Source organism: Scleropages formosus, chromosome 6 (assembly GCF_900964775.1).
Source record: "Scleropages formosus chromosome 6, fSclFor1.1, whole genome shotgun sequence".
Classification (NCBI taxonomy): Eukaryota; Metazoa; Chordata; class Actinopteri; order Osteoglossiformes; family Osteoglossidae; genus Scleropages; species Scleropages formosus.
In genome coordinates, this window is record NC_041811.1 from 36,596,153 (window position 1) to 36,613,944 (window position 17,792).

General features: G+C 38.8%; 1 protein-coding gene across 1 annotated transcript; it reads right to left on the reverse strand.

Annotated features, from left to right (window-relative positions):
• Positions 1–846: 846 nt before the first annotated feature.
• vps37bb (VPS37B subunit of ESCRT-I b) lies at positions 847–16,870 on the reverse strand. The gene is made up of 4 exons (XM_018745093.2): positions 16,698–16,870; positions 9,318–9,489; positions 4,845–4,927; positions 847–4,048 (listed from the first exon to the last, which is right to left on the reverse strand). The coding sequence occupies exons 1-4, from the start codon at positions 16,800–16,802 to the stop codon at positions 3,578–3,580; spliced, it is 831 nt and encodes a 276-aa protein (XP_018600609.2). The 5' UTR covers positions 16,803–16,870; the 3' UTR covers positions 847–3,577.
• Between the last annotated feature and the right edge of the window lie 922 nt (positions 16,871–17,792).

The window sequence follows — 17,792 nt, forward strand, 5'->3', positions numbered from 1 at the left end:
CCCCAGTCTACTGCATTTTTCTGTTCACAAAGGGAATTATTCAGAATTTCATAGCGGAATTAATGTATAGCAGTGATTTCATTCTGGGTTTCTGCAAAAATGTATTAAACTGAAAGCAGGGGTGATCAATAGTTTTTCAGGAGGCCCTACAGTTTTTTTTTTTTTTTTAAAATCTTTCTTTGCGTTTTGAACAGCTGAACTGGTTTCTTCCATATTCATTATTTGGATTGTAGTCTTACTCTGAGCTTTCTCATTAGGACAGTTGGTACTGTAGATTGCTGGTTCAAGTCTCATTCCTTCCACTGCTGTATTGCCTTTAATAAAATGTGTTTACCCTGGTCTGCACCAGCAGAAACACCCTTTGTAGTACACAGCAGGATATTAATAAACACAGGGAGTTGTGGGGAGGAAATAAAATACACACACACTAGTGCTCCTTTCCTATGAAGCAGCTGTGCTCAGTGTCAGTCTTCCGTATGTTGTGTGAACAAGGACTGGTATTGACATAAGCAAATGTTTGAAGGAACGTGTCTCTCTTCAGACGAGGCTCCCACTGAAACAAACTGTCAGTTATTACACCAAGAACAGAAGAGTCCGACAATAACTATCACCAGAGACAGTATACAGCTTGCAGAGAGAAGTGTGGACTAAGCTGCAGGACTAGGTTAGTGAGCTATTAAATTTCATTATTTAATCTTTTTCCTTACATTCTGTTCTCTGTAGAAAATGTTACATTTAAAAACATGGGAAAAAACTAAAGAAAATCAATGTAAAAACAGAACAGTGAAGACAAAATAAATGCTAAGGAAAACTGCATTTAATACGGTAGGATTTTTCTAAGGGCCTTTACTGATATTACATGTACTGTGGTGTGTAAATCACTTCAGTCTCTCTTTCTTTCTCAAACAATAATAGAGCACGTTTTTAAATGCGTTGCAGATGTGTTATAGTTCTCTGTACAAAATGACATCAATAAAATGACACTGAAGTTAATCTCACTTCAGAGTACAGTATTGGTTCAGAGAAACCTTCACAGCAGATGGAGAAGGGAGTCCAGAAGGGGGAGACAGCTACCAAAACACACTCTGCACTGTTCTATACTGGACAACATGCACAAGCTAACAAATCAATGTCTTTATTCAGGAAGAATTAGGATGGTATTCAAGTATAAAAACTATTTTATTAAGTTCAAAAAGTCACCAGTAACAGCATTACCATAAAGTATTACAATCCTCATTAGTCATACCAGCATTGCTATGACCACCAAATTTTACAGGAGTGTACAAGATTACAAAAAGATCTCAATGTAGGCCTCTACAGTGAGAACTGGACTGTAAGAAATATTAATGTTTATGGTGTTTTTGCAAAAGATTTGTCACATCAAAATATACAAAATGGAAAAAGGGACAACATGCTTTTAGGAGTGATGTCAATGTTACTGAAATACTCTATAACGGAATCTACTTTGTTTCCTAATTTTGGAAGCACCAATTTTTCTATACTTTCCCCAACTATTGAATCTTCTCACCCATATTGTGCTATTCACCAAAAATATGGAAACTACAGGTTTCTATTAACAGGTTAGTCAAGAGAAGCTGAACTGAGCAGTCTTGTGAAAAAAAAGTTTCACAAAAACAACTTATCAAAAAATAATACGGGAAATAAGACGCTCAACATATAAGATGTGTGGGTGAGTCACATTATCAGTCCATTGAGTTTTGCATAAGGCTTAAAAAGGAGAAAGAGGTTCTTTAAAATTATATCTATATTGACACAGACTGAACAAGGCAAGGATATTGTGGAAAGGACAGTGGTATACTTGTCATTCAAAAAGGGACTTGGGAAAATACTGAAATTAAATACACACGAAATAAGGACATGAAGAACGAGGGTCCGAGAACTAAAACCATGCAGTTCTGTAGTCGTACAACTTCACAAGGCGTAAGAACCCCACTAATATATCCACTTTGATCCAAGTTATCAATGACTGGCAGCTTTTCAGGTCTGGTGGTGTTACCTGCAGCACAATAACTTCAAAGTTGTAGGAAGAAGTTGAGTAAACAAATGTTTACCACCGTTTTGGTAGAAAAGTGCCAATAATTAGATAAATAACCTCCATATATGCATATATAAAGTAGGATTGCGGAGGATTTAGTGCATAGTATATGGAAAGAGAACGTAGGTAAAGTGACAGAACGGACCCTTCAGTCGTGCAATACATATATTATCCCAAGGGAGGCACAGGCTGTCCACTGTAACAGCAGTGTAGCAACACTTCCTCCAACAGAAAAGTTCCCAAACTATGCTCTGAGGCTTAGGTGGGCAAAGTATTCAGCAGGAGGTCCCTGGATTATCCCTCAAAATGTAAAAAGTGAAAAAGATTACCTCTTCAAAACACATGACACAATCTTTAAATGTACTATCTTAATTCTGAGAGTTATAGAAATAACTACTGGAATAGAATAGCACTAACAGGGGAGAAATATATATTGAATCAGGCTGTAAAGAATTTCCCAGCATCATGGCATACAACTAGCCGGAACAAGAACAGCCAGCATTGGTGCCAATACTCACAGCTGCCTCACTCTTACGATGAATAAGCTCCTGTAGGTCAATCAGATGCAGTTAGGCTTCAAAAGTAAATACGCATCTTCTCATCTTTATGACAACAGAAAAGAATGGAAGACAGACAAGATCTCAGCTGCAATATAACAGGCCACACTGCAAATCTGGTACAGTGTACACTTCCATATGTACCACTGCATCTTAAAGAGACATACTAGGTCCCTCCAAGAAATGCATACACAAAATATCAATTGTCACAGAATCCAATTTTTTTGTCACTTCTCTGTGCAGTATACCTCAGAGAAAGAACATGTGAAACACTACTTGTCATATGGTACTCCAGGAGCAGTTTGAATATAAAACATCTTTGGCTACAGGTTTGCACAAATAACCTGGACATCAAAAATGTTTTCATCCTCTCAATACAAAGGAGACAAAATTCCATTTACAAGACTTGTATAAAACAACACAGTATTATCAGCCATTTCTTTGCATATGTACCAGTACGTGTCAAGCTAGTTACTGCAAACCTACGGTCCTGATTTTCGCTGGGGCCATTTCTCCAGACTCATGCTGTAGTAAAGCTTGTTTTCTATTCACAAGCAACACGGGACAGTTGGAAGGCTGCAGAGAATATAACATACAGAGAACGGCTCTTTTCTGTCATTTCACTCCACACTGAAGAGGCAAAAATTCAACATGCACCCCCAATAGTGCAACCAAACCCTTCCAACAAACATTCAGCACTAGCTCTAAACTTTAATTATAAAAACAGAAGATGTACGACATGTGGTCCGTTGCGCTGTTTATCTTGGTTAAATGAAGGATAAGACCTACATCCCTGACTGCAAGTTAGACTGAATTATTTTGTCATCTGTGAAGATGATTAAGTGACAACACACACTGTATGTTTACATATTGCTTGAGATGCGGTATGGCAGAGGCCACCCAACAAGAGCACGTTCAACGCAGTCACAAGTGGAGTAAAACTTGATCTGACACCCAGCACTAATCACTGCATGATGAACCCTGGTTGTGGGATAATGCGAGGGGATGGCCTCTGTGGGAGGGGTGGAGGGTACGGGGACTCAAAAGGGTTTGGATAACCCGGGTTTTGGCCTGAGAGTGCTCGACCCACCCTAGGTGGGACTGGCGGATAGGGCACAGCAGGGTATGGCAAAACTGCTGTGTAGGGGCCTGGAACAGGCTGGAGGGCTGGGGATGCTTGGGGTGGTGGGGGAGGAGGTGCCCTCCTAGGGAGAGGTGTTGGGGGTCCGCTGGATTCAGCAAGTGGGATAGATGGGGTCTCCTGGGGTCGGACGTTGGGGATGAATGTCTGAGGAAGTCGCTGTTCCCTCAACGCCATCTCTTGCAGCTTATCGATTTTCACACGCCGCAGGTGGGCCAACTTGCGCTTGTTCTGGTACTCATCAATGAAGCTATCCAGTGTCAAGCCACCTTCCAGGAATGAGTCTGCCATGATCTGAGGAAGAGATAAATGGAAGTGTGGGGGGACATACTGGAGGGCTGACATTTGCTGCTTTACATTTTTTTTTTTTTTTTTTTTTTTTAAATATTGCAGCTGAATTTACCCATACCTCACTTAATAGCGTTAACTTGTTCCATCAAATCACCTCATTAGGCAAACAGTGACAAAATCAAAATATTTTCTAATATTTGAAACAAAAATTCTTATATAACTTGTATAATATATGTTTATATTTATTTGTATTAAATCTGATATTTTTGTCATGAGTTAGGTTTATCATATTCAATTTTGTGATCGGTTCAGATTGTCAGTATGATAGGAAGTAGAAAGTACACGCAATAGTTAGTTTTGCTACGGAAGAAGAAAGGTGTCCATTTGCTTTGTAGAGTGGATCGCACACCGGTCCATTAAGTACTTATAAGACACAACAAGAGTTCCCAGGGGCTTGAACCTGCGCAGGTTACAAGTATCCTTATTTACCATATCATCTGTGGCTCTGCATAATTCACATATTAGTGAGTTTCTCTGGTCTACTAGTTTGTTATGGTTAATTTTGCAGAAATTACTCACTTTACTCATATATAAGTTTAGTATTTTGTTTTCCTCATTGTTGGTCACATCTATTGTCCTGTAATAATTTCATTTTAATTTTAGGAAAAATTTCAGGAAGGGGAACAACTCCACTGGCCTAGTTTCTCACCCTCAGTTCTTTGTTTTCCCTAAACACACTGAAACCGGGACATGGTCATGCAAAGCTGGGGTGGGGACAGTTTGCATCATATGAACTCACCTCTGTCTCCTCCTCAATCTTTGCACCTTCTGCTTGAAGAAGCGCTAACAGGGTATCCAGGGACAGGTTACCAGTCTTGTGATCTGTTCGGGGCGAGAAAGTCACAGGATTTAAAAAGGAAAGGAAAAAAGGCCCAAAGAAACACTAGTCACCCCATTTCAATGGTACCCTCCACATATTGCTCAAATGTAAACAAAAAGACACAACAGAAAACAGGGATATGTTAAATATATATTCGTAATTTTTAGGAATGTTACAATTTTCCTTCTCATATAAATTTCTCGTGTGCAGCCTCAACTATGTTCAATGAACTTGGCAGCAAATAAACTTTACTTTTCATACCTTGGAGTGTAAAAAGTTTAAAGATAACAGATAAAAGATTGTGAATAATATATTACCATGTAGGCAAAGTAAAAATATATAGTCTCAAGACTATATGAGGAAAAGACAAAATAACAGCACAGAAAAGGGGATTTAGCAAATTACAAATGCAGCTGCAAAGGTGAGTCATTAGGTCGAGTGCCCATTAGTAGTGTGTACACAATAAATGCAATACATTTTTGTGGCTTTGTGACTATTTCAATTTATTGTGACAGACTGTAAAACTGCATCAGTCCAGGTTTATGGCAGAAATTAAAGTGTTGACAGGTTGAAAAGTTCCACGTTTTGTGGGATATTACACAAAAGCTTGTTCCATGTTTCCCAGCGATCAGGAGGCAGAGCTTATACACTCCACAGTGTCTAGGAGCAGGAGGTGTGTGACACCATGAATGAATGATGCACTGCAATCTAGCCAATCATATCCGTAAATTGAGCACAAAAGCAACAGAGCAATCCAGGAATCAAACTCAAAAGGCAGATATAGAGAAGCAAAAAACAAAGGGGGGGGGCCTAAAAAAATAAACAGGACACCCACCTGCCTTTCAGCTTGTGTAACTGACTGATAACCTGAAAACCTAAAAACTAAGCACCGATACACACCCTCAGCTGATAACAATAAGAGCTAAAATTTTTAACTTGAATTTGGAATTGACATAGCAGTGGTTCAGAACATTACGAAACTTAATTTGAATCAAAATAACTTGATGCTTGTTCTTTTTACACCTAATACTTTTTTTTTCCCCCTCTAACTTTCACCTACACACATTTTTAAAGGAGCACTTTTACAAAAGCTTTTTTTTTTGAAAATTAACTGTACTTTTGAGTACCATGTTTGGATCTCTACCCACCTTTGATTCACACGTGAAAATTATTTTTTTAAGCATACTTTCTCTCCACATTTTTTTCTTTCTGGGGGCTTCCCACGTAAAGAGGGGACAGTTAAAATGAAATGGATGTTATGTTGCAGCCAAACTGCATCCAGTGCTGCTTTAAAGTATGTGAACCCTTGTGTCCCTTAGTTTTACCACAAAATGGTTAATGAAAATCAGCCTGTCTTCTGTGACATAATAGGTGTGTAATGACCAATTGTATATGTTGGTTTAGAGGAAATTGTGTGTGTAACAGAAACACAGAAGTAGTGCAGGTGCAAAAACAAGTGAAGCCCAAGTTGCATTAGTTAAACTGAGCAGATAGGTAGAATCAGGGGTGTAAATCAGTCATTTATTCATTTTAGAACTTTAATATTTTATACAAGAAAGAACATCCCTATAGGGTTCATATACTTTCAAGCAGCACTGTATAACACTCATCACAGTAGAGCTCAGCGTTCCACATCATCCTCTAAACATATAAAACTATGTTACAATCTTTGCCACTGGTACAAGGTTTATTTCAGATGCTTTAAAGGTGAAACACCAAATGTTAAGAGCACTTGTGTCAAGAAACACAAATAAAATGACATTTCTTCTCACTAGCAGTGTTTCCAGATTACTGGTACATGCATAGGTCAGGGTGGGAGATCATCAGTTCACTAATGCTCAATTTATGCTAGTCAACAAGCTAGTAAATAGCGGTCTTACTAAACTACTGCTAATATAGTTGTGATTTTCCTTAAACTGCAGGGAATACAAAGAAATACTGTCAGGTTAATGAGCCCAGGCAACGTAGGAGTAATGGAGGCAGGGAAAAGTCATAGCAAACAAGTTAGTCAGTCATGAGACAGGAGCCTCTGCTCGAGGGTGGAGTCACTATGCGAGTGGAGCTTCAGATAACCGACTCCTGTTTCCTGTAACCTTTTGAGTGGCGGAAAAAAAACTGGGAAAAAGGCATAGGTACAAAAATTGCTTATGTACATTAAATACAAAGACCCACAAACCCTACAAGTCCTGAACTGTGAACAAAAAGGATCGGAGCTGTTACTTCAATTCCAACAGAATCAAATAAAGATGCCAATGAGACACTTCACCGAAAGAGAATCAACAAAAACAAATACTGAAACTGCAGTTGCATCTTTGGAAGGACCTGGTTCTCAAACTCACTCATTTAGAGGAAAACAGCTAGAACAGCCCTGCATGCAATGAAACAAGAGGCCATTGATGGTTCACTTTCCAGGTGGGGGGTCTCCTTCAGTGGATGATGAACAATTGAAAGAAACTTCCTGACAGCCTCTGCAGCCTGTATAAGAGCTGAATGTTGGCAGGGCCTAGAAAGGGCACCGCTGGAGCAGCTTCTTCATCAAGAGTCCCACAATACTTAGTAGGGGGTAGTGGTGATGTCAGATCTGTGAGAAAAACTGGTTCACAGTCAAGGCCTCTGATTCAGTGTGATGACAAGAGACAGAGAAACTGCTTAGTCATACAACAGGTCTGAGAGGACAGCCTGGAGTTTCCCAGTAACTTCAGATACAATCCTGGATAAACCGGTCTGGTTGGTGTCTCACATTATGTTATAAATAGATGTGCCACTAAGGCTTACAAGTAGTATGAAGGCGTCAGGCAGACCAACTATTACTACTAAAATCAAACTATTATAACTTTTTCTTTTAAAATTTCAAAAAGCAGATTGCGCTCCAATTTTTCTTTTTTTTTTAAATATAATTGTGGTTTATTCAGAAAATAAGTATTACAGAACTAACTGATGTATTTGCCCAAAGTGTCTTATGGAATAAGGTAATACTATGAGCAACACATCACTCAAGGGTACAACATGACAACAGGGTCTCAACAAGGACATGAATTGACCAGACTATCCATATTGCTAAATTAAAGAACTACAGGATGAAGTATATTACGAATTCATGTCTACTTTCAAGCACGTAATACATACACTTACATTATAAAAGTACTTGTGTGATGAATGTTGGTGCATATGGTGAAGGAAACTAACTGTACTTAAGAGTCGTACATCTGCAGCTATGTCTTTCTCCTAAGGTAATGCACAAACTGTATTTTCTATGAGATGCACATCACTTGGGGGGGGAGTCTGCTAAATGGAAAAAATGTAAAATACACCTACCTAATACCAGCTAGCACCTTCATTGACTTGGGAACATCATGAATTCTGCATCAAAGTACTGTACAGTCCACAGGTGTTCTTGGTACATGCTGACTTGACAGCTTCGCATAGTTTCTGCAGATTTCTGAATAGGACTTTCATTCTGCTTACAATGTGTTCCAAATGATACCAAGATGGAGACTGTGCAGGCCTGTTATGTTCCTAGAACCTATTTGGGATGATGTGTGTTTTGTAACAAGGCACATAATCCCACTAGAAGAATCAATTTCAGAAAGGCCAAAACTGGCCATGAAAGGATGAACAGGTCTGCAGCAATGTTTTGGTACTTTCTGGCATTCAAAAAATGCTCAGCTGGTACTAAAAAACATCTGATGCGGCTATAATAAAATAAAAAAAATAAAAAAAAAAAAAAAAAAAATCCCCACACCATTATGAGTCACTAGGCAGGAGTGTTTCATTATTTTTATTTATTTATTTATTTTTTTTTAAACCAATTTCTAAGCCTGCCATCAGCACATCGCAACAGAAATTGAGATTTTACAGTGTAACGCACTCATTGTATTCTGAGTAATGGAAAATGGCACTGGTATGTAACTCACTGTACTTTTCCTCTGAGAAGAATGTCACATCTGCTAAATGAATAAATGTAAGTGTACAGAGCAGGTAATGATTTTCCACTTTTGGTTGTCCAGTTTTGGTGACTAAATGTTCACTGAAACCTCATCATCTTGTTCTGATCTCACAGGAGAGACTGCGCAATTCTGTATAAACTAAAATGAAAATCCCAGAAGCGTGGCTGTTTCCGAGATACCGGAACCGTCACATCTAGCTTCAACAATCGCGCCAAGTTCAATATTATTTAAATCACATAGGCTGTGACCGTTCTAACACAAAGTAACAACTATAAGGAACCAAACTGACAACTATACATGTATACGAGAGAGCGAGATTGGGGGGCAGACTTGAGGCCACACAATTCTCTACTTTGAGTAGCAGGCTGTTTGCACTAATGAGCAGGTGTATCTCAGAAAGTAGTCAGTGGCTGTTTGTAAAGAACTTTAGAATTGGCAACATTACCCAGAGTGGACTTGTGCAGCTGGTACAATTCAAAGACCTCCTGTAGTTGCCGATAGCGCTTGGTTAGCTCGTTCTTCTGACAGTCCAGCTGGGGTTGAAGCTGGAGGTTCTGCTCCGCCAGTCTGCGGTTGCTGGCCAGTGTCATTTCCTTGGACTGCTGTACCTGCTGTACCTGAAACAGAAAACCCACAATACAATGCAGTTTCACATCACCTTGCAAAGATACAGAATAACTGCACAATTCAAACAAATGAGGTAAGAATATACACATTTCTAAAATCTTAATACTCCACACCAACTAGCGTACCCAAATACAGCACATGATAGATTTGCGTCATAGTATTTTGATAATTTTGGCCTTTTTTAAACCAAAAAGTCTTTTTCTGCATTGTAGCTGTGTCATACTCACTGCCAATTTCCAGACACATTAAAAAACTGAATTGCTTCTTCTGTGTCTGTCTTCCATATGCAAACATTGCCCATGTCTCAAGAAACACCATCCAAACAAAGTATGGTGCTGTTAGTATCATGCCATGGATGGAGCTGTTTTCCATCAGCCAAGAGTGGGCTTCTTGTTAAAAGAGAAAAGCAGCTGGAGCAAAACACAGAAATATTACAAAAGAACCTGCTTCAGTCTGCTAGGCAGGACAACAATGGCAAATAATGAAGCTAAAGCAACACTGGAATAGCTCAAGAATGAAAAGGAGAATATCCTACAGTGGCCCAGTGAAATTTCATTTCACAACACCATCGAGAATCTGTGGTCACAACAACATACAGGTAGACAGAATATAAGAAAATTGCAAATATTTCCACATACATAGAGGGAGCGCTCAGGTTCAAAAGGCTACAATTAATCACAGGTGTGATCATGCAGCCCATTCAAATAACTTCAGTAAGGGTGCCTAAACATTCTAGAATTCAGTAGAATTGTCATGGAAATCAAACGTAAATTTTTCCATTGGAAGAAATTTAAAAAAGGGAACTTTTGAGGTGGACCACAACATTAAGATGAATACAATGCAAAGAGTAGTTGACTTATGTACCACAGAATCATCAAAATAAGAATCTGGGTTGCTGTTTAACAAAACAGATGGACACAAATCAAAGTTTTTGTCAAAGCTTTTCTGAATGATTGCATGAACCCCATATATAGTACACTTAGATATTTTCACATTGCCAGAATAAATGCAGTGAAGTCAACAAAGAGGCTTTGCATATAAAACATAGTTGAAATCTCAGTGCCAATGGGAACATCCTATGAAGCTGCAATAGCGTGAGGTAGATTCTGTGAATGAGACAGAAGTTTTGTCCCTGGATGCAAGGGGAGGTCTAAGAAGGGAAGATCGGCACATACAGATGACCATTCATAATTGCTAAAAGAAAAGTCAAGGTCCTGTTCCCATGACTCCCTCAATGTATTATAAGAGCCAGTACCAACACTTGATAAAACAGTGTATAATGCAGAGACCATACTCCAAAGGTGATGAGTTGGTGTAATGAGCTTTTTCTTGGCTTTAGGTCATTCTGGCCATAGACTACTCATCTTTTCAAGGGCAGCAATAAGGTGCCATAGTTGTAGGTATTTAAAGCCACCTGTATTAGGGAGCTCTAAGGAGGATGAAACACCATTTTTTGAGCTGTGGATAAGAATGATGCATCCAACACACATTTAGACAACTAATTAGTGGTGAATAGCTGGTGCTTAGAAAATGCAGGAGATCTGAAATTACAAAAAAATCCTACGTATCTAAAGCCATACTTTGCCGGTTTAAAGGGGAAGCTCCAAGTGGAAGTAGGAAGAAGTCAGTTGCATAGCCATAGATTTAGACAGATTGATTTTACAACCTGACAGTTTACTATAATAGGATATCACCTTTAAAAGATTCTTCATTCCAATCCATCACTTGTTTCACCCACAGGAAATAACAAATCAGTTTACTAACTCACTGTGCAAGGACCTCAAAGTAGCCTTAAAACAAACATCACTAACCAGAGGGCCTCCCTCTAATCTAAACAGTTTGTGCATTGGCCAAAAAAACATCTCTGAAAAGTTCCAGTGCTGGGTCATGTAACGCAGAGTAGTTTGAGCTGTACAGTTTTTAAAAAAAAAAAAAAATAATAATCACTCCAGTTCCATAACAACAGAACAAGCGGCAGGACAAAAAAAATGGGAAGGTTAGTTTACCAGAGCATTATCGATGACTCCTGTCAAAGTTCCTCCTAGAGACAGAATTCTGTTTCAAATTTGATATAATAGATGGCATGAACAATAAGTGTTTCAGCTGATTAATAAGACCTGGTGGTCTTATTATACAAAGTGGAGGTAAAGTAAAATCTCATGAACCTGATGTCTTATGACAATGTAAATCTATATCAAATATTTAGTTTCAGAGAGAGTGAAAATACATTTAAATTCTAGTACACTAAAGCTTCAGCAGACAAAAGAATGGTGACTTGTTCACATTGTTCAGACACTTCCCAGTGCGTCAAGAAATTCCAAACAAAATTCAATGGTGCGGTAATTGTTTCTTGTTGCACCCAAAGCATACTTTGCTGGATAGACAAGTTTTTTTCATTATGCTGTATCACAAAGACAGGTAATTATTTTAATCAAGAGAAAAAACAATGCAGGGGTAAACAGAAAAAGGTATCAAATTCAAAAACAACTAATGGTTTGGATGATTGAGATATTTGCTTAAAATTTATCTCAAAAAAATATACTTCCTTTCTTTTTATAAGCTTGTTGCAAAGTATACTGACATCAAGTTTACAGTCAAGGCCAGAAGTCCTACAGCTTTTCTTTATTTCAGCATAATATTTATCTTTGCAAAAGAGATACAAAATAAGTCCGGAGTTTCCAGCACACACACTTTCTGTGTGGGAGACCCACCGTCAGTCTGGCAAAAAGGTGAAAACCTGCAAGATCAAACACATTTCTGGTAGCGCAGGTGTGTCAGAGCACCTGAATTGTGAGGTTGAGCGCAGGTTCAAGCCTCATCCAATCTGTATGGAGTTTGCACGTTCTCCCTTGGTTCGCAATGGGTTTGTTCCATGTGCCCCAGGTTTCTCCCAAGGTTCAAAGACATGTGTTTCAGGGTAGATTACCGACTTCAAAATTGCCCGTATTGTGTGAATGTACTTGTGAGTTTGTGTGTGTGCGGCTATCCTGAAATTGACTCTAATCCCATCCAGACTGCACCCTGCATAGCTCAGCACCCTGTGTTTCCGGTATATCGTCATCAACAATAAAGGATTTTATTGAAAGAAAGGTGGAAGAAAAGAAGCAAGAGCAAATCATGCGATACATGAAAAGGGAATGTTTTTTTCCTGATTTAATTTCACAGGACTGTGTGACTGCTTTATTTTGCATAGTGTGCCATGACTATAAGGAAAATGTCTAAATAAAAGAAATAAGCATTTAACATCTCTATATCAATGATAGAACACATTGCCAGCACATGAATTTAGCTTTGGTTATAGTCACGGTATATTTTTCACATATACTTGTCCCTTATGGAATAGTAGGAGAAACTGCCACAACTATTCATGAAAATATAAAGATATATTTATTAAAAACAACAGCTTGTACTTTAACCTTTCATTATGAATGTCCAAATGCTTAAGGGCAACACTGTATCCACTGGATGGAGACATATTTCTCCACAGTTTATTAACATGATCACACCTCTTTCATAACACCAACTACTGTACATACTTCCTACTTCCTTTCTATAACACTGAGAACTTTAACCAATCAGAACCGTCAATCTAAATCACAAATGAAATGAAAGTTTCAAGGGTGCTATCCCTGAAATTAACTGACACTCCTCTTTGAAGTGACAAGATGCTAAACTACTTACAATTATTTACACTGCTGGCTAAGTTTTTACTTGTACGCTGCTCAAGAGCTGTGCAGCAGCCGCAGGAATGCGAACCAGGGTCCCTTTAGTGCAGGGCAACAGTACTAACCAGTAAACCACCTGTTAGCCCCTACACTAACTTTTAGATAGTATAGTTTACATACTTTAGGGCAGCACGGTGGCACAGGGAGTAGTGCTGCCATCTCACAGCACCTGGGTAGTGAGAGAGAACGTGGGTTCGATCCCTGCTCAGCCTGCATGGAGTTTACATGTTTTCCCCGTGTCTGCATGGGTTGACTCCGGGTGCTCCGGTTTCCTCCCACAGTCCAAAGACATGCTGTTCAGTTTCCCCATAATGTGTGAGTAACACAGAGAGTGTGTGTTCCACTGATGTATGTACGTATGGATGAGTGACCCAGTGTAAGTAGTGTATCTAGCAGTGTAAGTCGCTTTGGTGAATAAGGTGTGCAGGCTGGTAACATTACATAGTATGCATTGTAATTCGCGTTGGAGAAAAAGCATCTGCTAAATAAATGTAATGTAGATATAAATATGTAGCTACAAACAATTAAGATTATATAAACAGCTTTTACAGTAAAAAAACCCTTACAATAGCATAAAGAAAGGCTTAAGCTTGTGATCAAATTAAGGCTAACATGAAACATTCATTAGTAACATTACACAGGGCCTCTAATGGAAATGTCCATATACTTTAACATATATTAAAATACAGAGTGAAAGATTTAGGAAGTGATATTTTGAACTTTACTTCTTCATACCATAAACACTCATGAGGCAAATTAATAAATGTGTCCATCCAAGAACATCAATCTGATGTCTTGATAAATTTTGTCATCTTTTTGTCTGAGAACTGATTATTTCCCCCCCTACAAGAAACAATGGGATGACTTCATATGACAAATTAAACCTCTTATGAGTTCTAGCTGTAACTGCATTTTTAATTGTTTGCAGATAAATAAAGAAAACTAATGCAGAGAATGAAGTGAAACAACAAACTAATCTTTAAAGCAATATGTGGTGTGATCAGAACCAATCTAATCAAGCCCAGCACATATTTACATAATTGGGAGTATCAAAAGTCATTGGTACACAAACATTCAAATTAAAACAAAACATCTCACAAACAAACAAGGTCCTTTTATCTGAAAACAGAACCAAGCTAGCAAATACTATATTTAGCAAGGAATTGACAAAGGCTTGTCTCCTACAACTTAGCAACAGTAAGAGAGAAACCTTATTTGAACAGTTTTCAAGCTTGCAGATGCCTGTAGATAAATTGGTAGGAGGGCTGACTCATCTGGCTAGTGTCTTTTGTGGCCCGCAAGGGGTGTAAGCAGAGGGTTTGCAAAATATTAGCCAAGTCCCTCTTTTGTGTCTTAAGTGCAGGTGGCCTTGGCTGCTAGAAACCATGAACTAATTTTAAATTAGTGTTAAGATACTAACTATGAATACTTGACTGTGGGTGGTCAATACAGTTACCCACTGAAGTTGAGAAATACAAGAAGTCTAATTCTGAAACATATTTTTAGAAGCAGTCTATGTAGACAGGATAATTTAATGAAACCATTAAAATTCAATGAACCCAATATTCCTTTGTACTGTCCACCAGTCTTGGCTTGTTCTGAAGTTGAGGATAGTGGTAAATTCATGTGTCCTGACAGTCAGGGCTTTCAGAACCGTATTTATGAAAATATATGCTTTATGTGTGAGGACTGCCAGTGAAAATGAAGAGCCTGCATTTAATTTTGCTTTATTTTTTACAGTGAGAGTCTCTGGTCTGTCCAAACAAACAGCGCCAAGACAGTTGTTGAGTAGTGTTTTGGTGACCAAGCCATGCTTGGCAAACAAAACCCTTAATGACTGGGAAAAGGCGCAAATGATTTGTGGATATGTCTAAAACAGACTTCAAAATAAAGCTGTCAGTGTTGCTCAGATATAACCTTTTCAAGATTATTTTGATCATCCAACTCCTAATTTCCATTAGCTGAGGTGAAACGCCACCAAGTCTGGGCTTCTCCTTTCCCAAAGATACATTTCAGTCATTGCAAATTACATGTTTCAAGGTTGTCGGCCGCTTTTTATGGACAGTCACACCAGATAAAGCGGAAGAAAAAAAGTCCACAGCCTTTTGTGATAAGAATTATTTTCCACACAAACACTTGCAGCACTTCCGTCAGCAGGAATGACCTTTACTCAAGTCTTTCAACTTCAGGAATCAATCCCAGCTCAAGGGTTTAACTCCACATGGTCCAGACCGCCTCGCATTCATTTCACACGTTCTGTGTGAAGTCACCGGTGTAACTGAGCACAAACTGGAGTAAAACTTAGAACGGCAGCACATTCTTACAGATGTGCCGAGGACAGTTGCCACTACTACTTTTCTAACTCATCACTTACAGGGAAAAGTAACAAAATTACTTCATGAGTTAAACTGAAATGTAAGAGGGCTGTTGAAAAGTTATCACAAACTTTCTTTTTATTCAGCTTACGTCTCAGTAGGAAGCAACTTATAAGAAAAACTTTTCACCCAGTTTCCCACTGACACAACATGATATTCCTATCCTGTCACAGAATAACAGAAAAAAAAAAAAAATTAATGAATTCTTCTTTTCATCATTTCAATGGATGGGGCTTGAAGAAAAGGAACAGAATGACACCAAGATCATCTTAACTGGTTAAGAAATTATGAAGTTATGTTTTTTTTTTTGTCTCTGAAAAACAAGCATTTTTTTCCTGTGATTGAAAATTTAAATTTGATGAGAAAGAAATCACCATAATTTCCTTTATCCTCGACAGAACTTAAATTAATGAAATTTGTAAGAAAACAAGGCAATGATGAGTGCTTATGAATGAATGAATCTTGCTCTCGAAAGTCTGTGTTCTGTCCTCTAATAATATTTAATTGGTGATGGAAAATAATAACATCATGGCAGAGAGCTGAGTTTTGGGATCTCGACCATGATTGATCGCTGTTGGTCTGAAGGAGCTGGGTTCGAATCCCTCACTGTCCTGCGCAGTACCAACCTTCTCAAGTCAGTAAGTTACACGAAATCGTGTAGAACAATAACACCATCCCTGTAACTGGACATTCGTCGATGGTCAGCGAATAGTTGGACAGTTTTGACAAACTATCAGTATCAGCCTTTTCTTAGTAGTCAGGGGGAGGAAAAAAAAGCATCGAAAACAAAGCGACACACGACAAGTTGTTGTAGAGAAAGTCGGAGGGAAACGCCAGCGCATCGAGGCGAGGGGACAGACACATGATGACATTCGCATCAAGGGCTTCACTCCAAAAAAAACACTTGTATTACAAGTTGTAAGAGAAATGACGAGAGAAATGACAAGAGAAAAAAAGGCCTCCCTCCTCCTCCGAAGCCGCGCGGCCACTTAGCAAACGAGCTAATCATGACATGCTCAGCTGTGTGTGTGTGTGTGTGTGTAAAAAATGACATCGCAAATTAGGCACCGCACTCTCTCTGAGGGACTCGGAACGTACCTCCTCCAGCTCTGTGACAATCTTGTGCAGCTGCTCGTCGTCCTCCAGCAAGCCGTTCAGCTGTGTCAGCGAGAAGGAGGCGAACTTGTCCGCGAGTCCTGCCATTTGCGCCTCAGCCCTTCAGCCTCCCCGAGTTCGCGTAGCTTCTGCGCCGCTCGAACCAAGAAAAACAAGTCGCGTTCAAAGCGGAAGCGCTGCGAGGTCCCGTCCGCAAGTGTCCAATGAACGAGCAGGGCGGCCGATTACGTCATTCGAGCGTTAAAGGGACAGCGTCGGTTTGTCGGAGCGGAGCGTGTCCGCTGATTCATCGGACGTACAGTTTGGAACTTTACACTCTTTTTACCTCACTGCCTTTACGTTTCTTGCGATGTGCACCCTTGTTCCGTGTACGTTGCGTCCGTTCGTTTTTTGATTCGAAACTGAAAAACAAAATGCGAATTACGATGCCCTCATTCGTTTTTTGATTTAATACTGAAAGCAGCAAAATAAATGATCATGAGAAAAACGGCGTTTTATTGTTTCTGAGCAAACACACACACAAAAAGAAAAGGCCTTTTAATTAATTTTCTCTTTTCGTTTAATCATACTAAGTGTAGAAATCAAAATCTCACAGTACCATATGATGAAGCGCACAATATTTCCAATCCATAACCTAGTGACGCCACTAGTTATTTTTAGAAACCCATGATGGTATTATTTTAAACAAGTTTTAATTTTAATTTAGTTTGACGTCAGTCAAAGAGTAAAAGTGTTGCACTTCGATGTAGTGGCACCATGTCAAAGGTGTTTTCTGTCTCACGTTGGATTAATAAACTGAGTTTATTACCCAGTGTACAAAAAAAATAAAGATTAGGGATTTCAACACTAGATTTTTTTGCTTATGTTCTGTAAAAAACTCAGGAGAAGAATGCAGACAGTGAGAAGTGGAAGAATTCAAGACACAATATTCTTTTCAAGGGAAGAAGAAAGTCATATATATGAAATATTGTATACTTCAGCTGAAACCTTCACACATCTCCTTCTCAGTTCACTTTTGTAAAAAGCGAGTGGATAAATATATTAAATGTATTCATGTTGACGGTATGTATATAAATA

Bases quoted from the DNA above. Each gene is read 5' to 3' on its own strand.
- vps37bb (XM_018745093.2), bottom strand. From the start codon at position 16,802: ATGGCAGGACTCGCGGACAAGTTCGCCTCCTTCTCGCTGACACAGCTG. The intron at 9,490-16,697 runs GTACGTTCCGAG...TTTCTGTTTCAG, and splicing joins TTGTCACAGAGCTGGAGGAG to GTACAGCAGGTACAGCAGTC. The intron at 4,928-9,317 runs GTAATGTTGCCA...CGCCCCGAACAG, and splicing joins GCTGCACAAGTCCACTCTGG to ATCACAAGACTGGTAACCTG.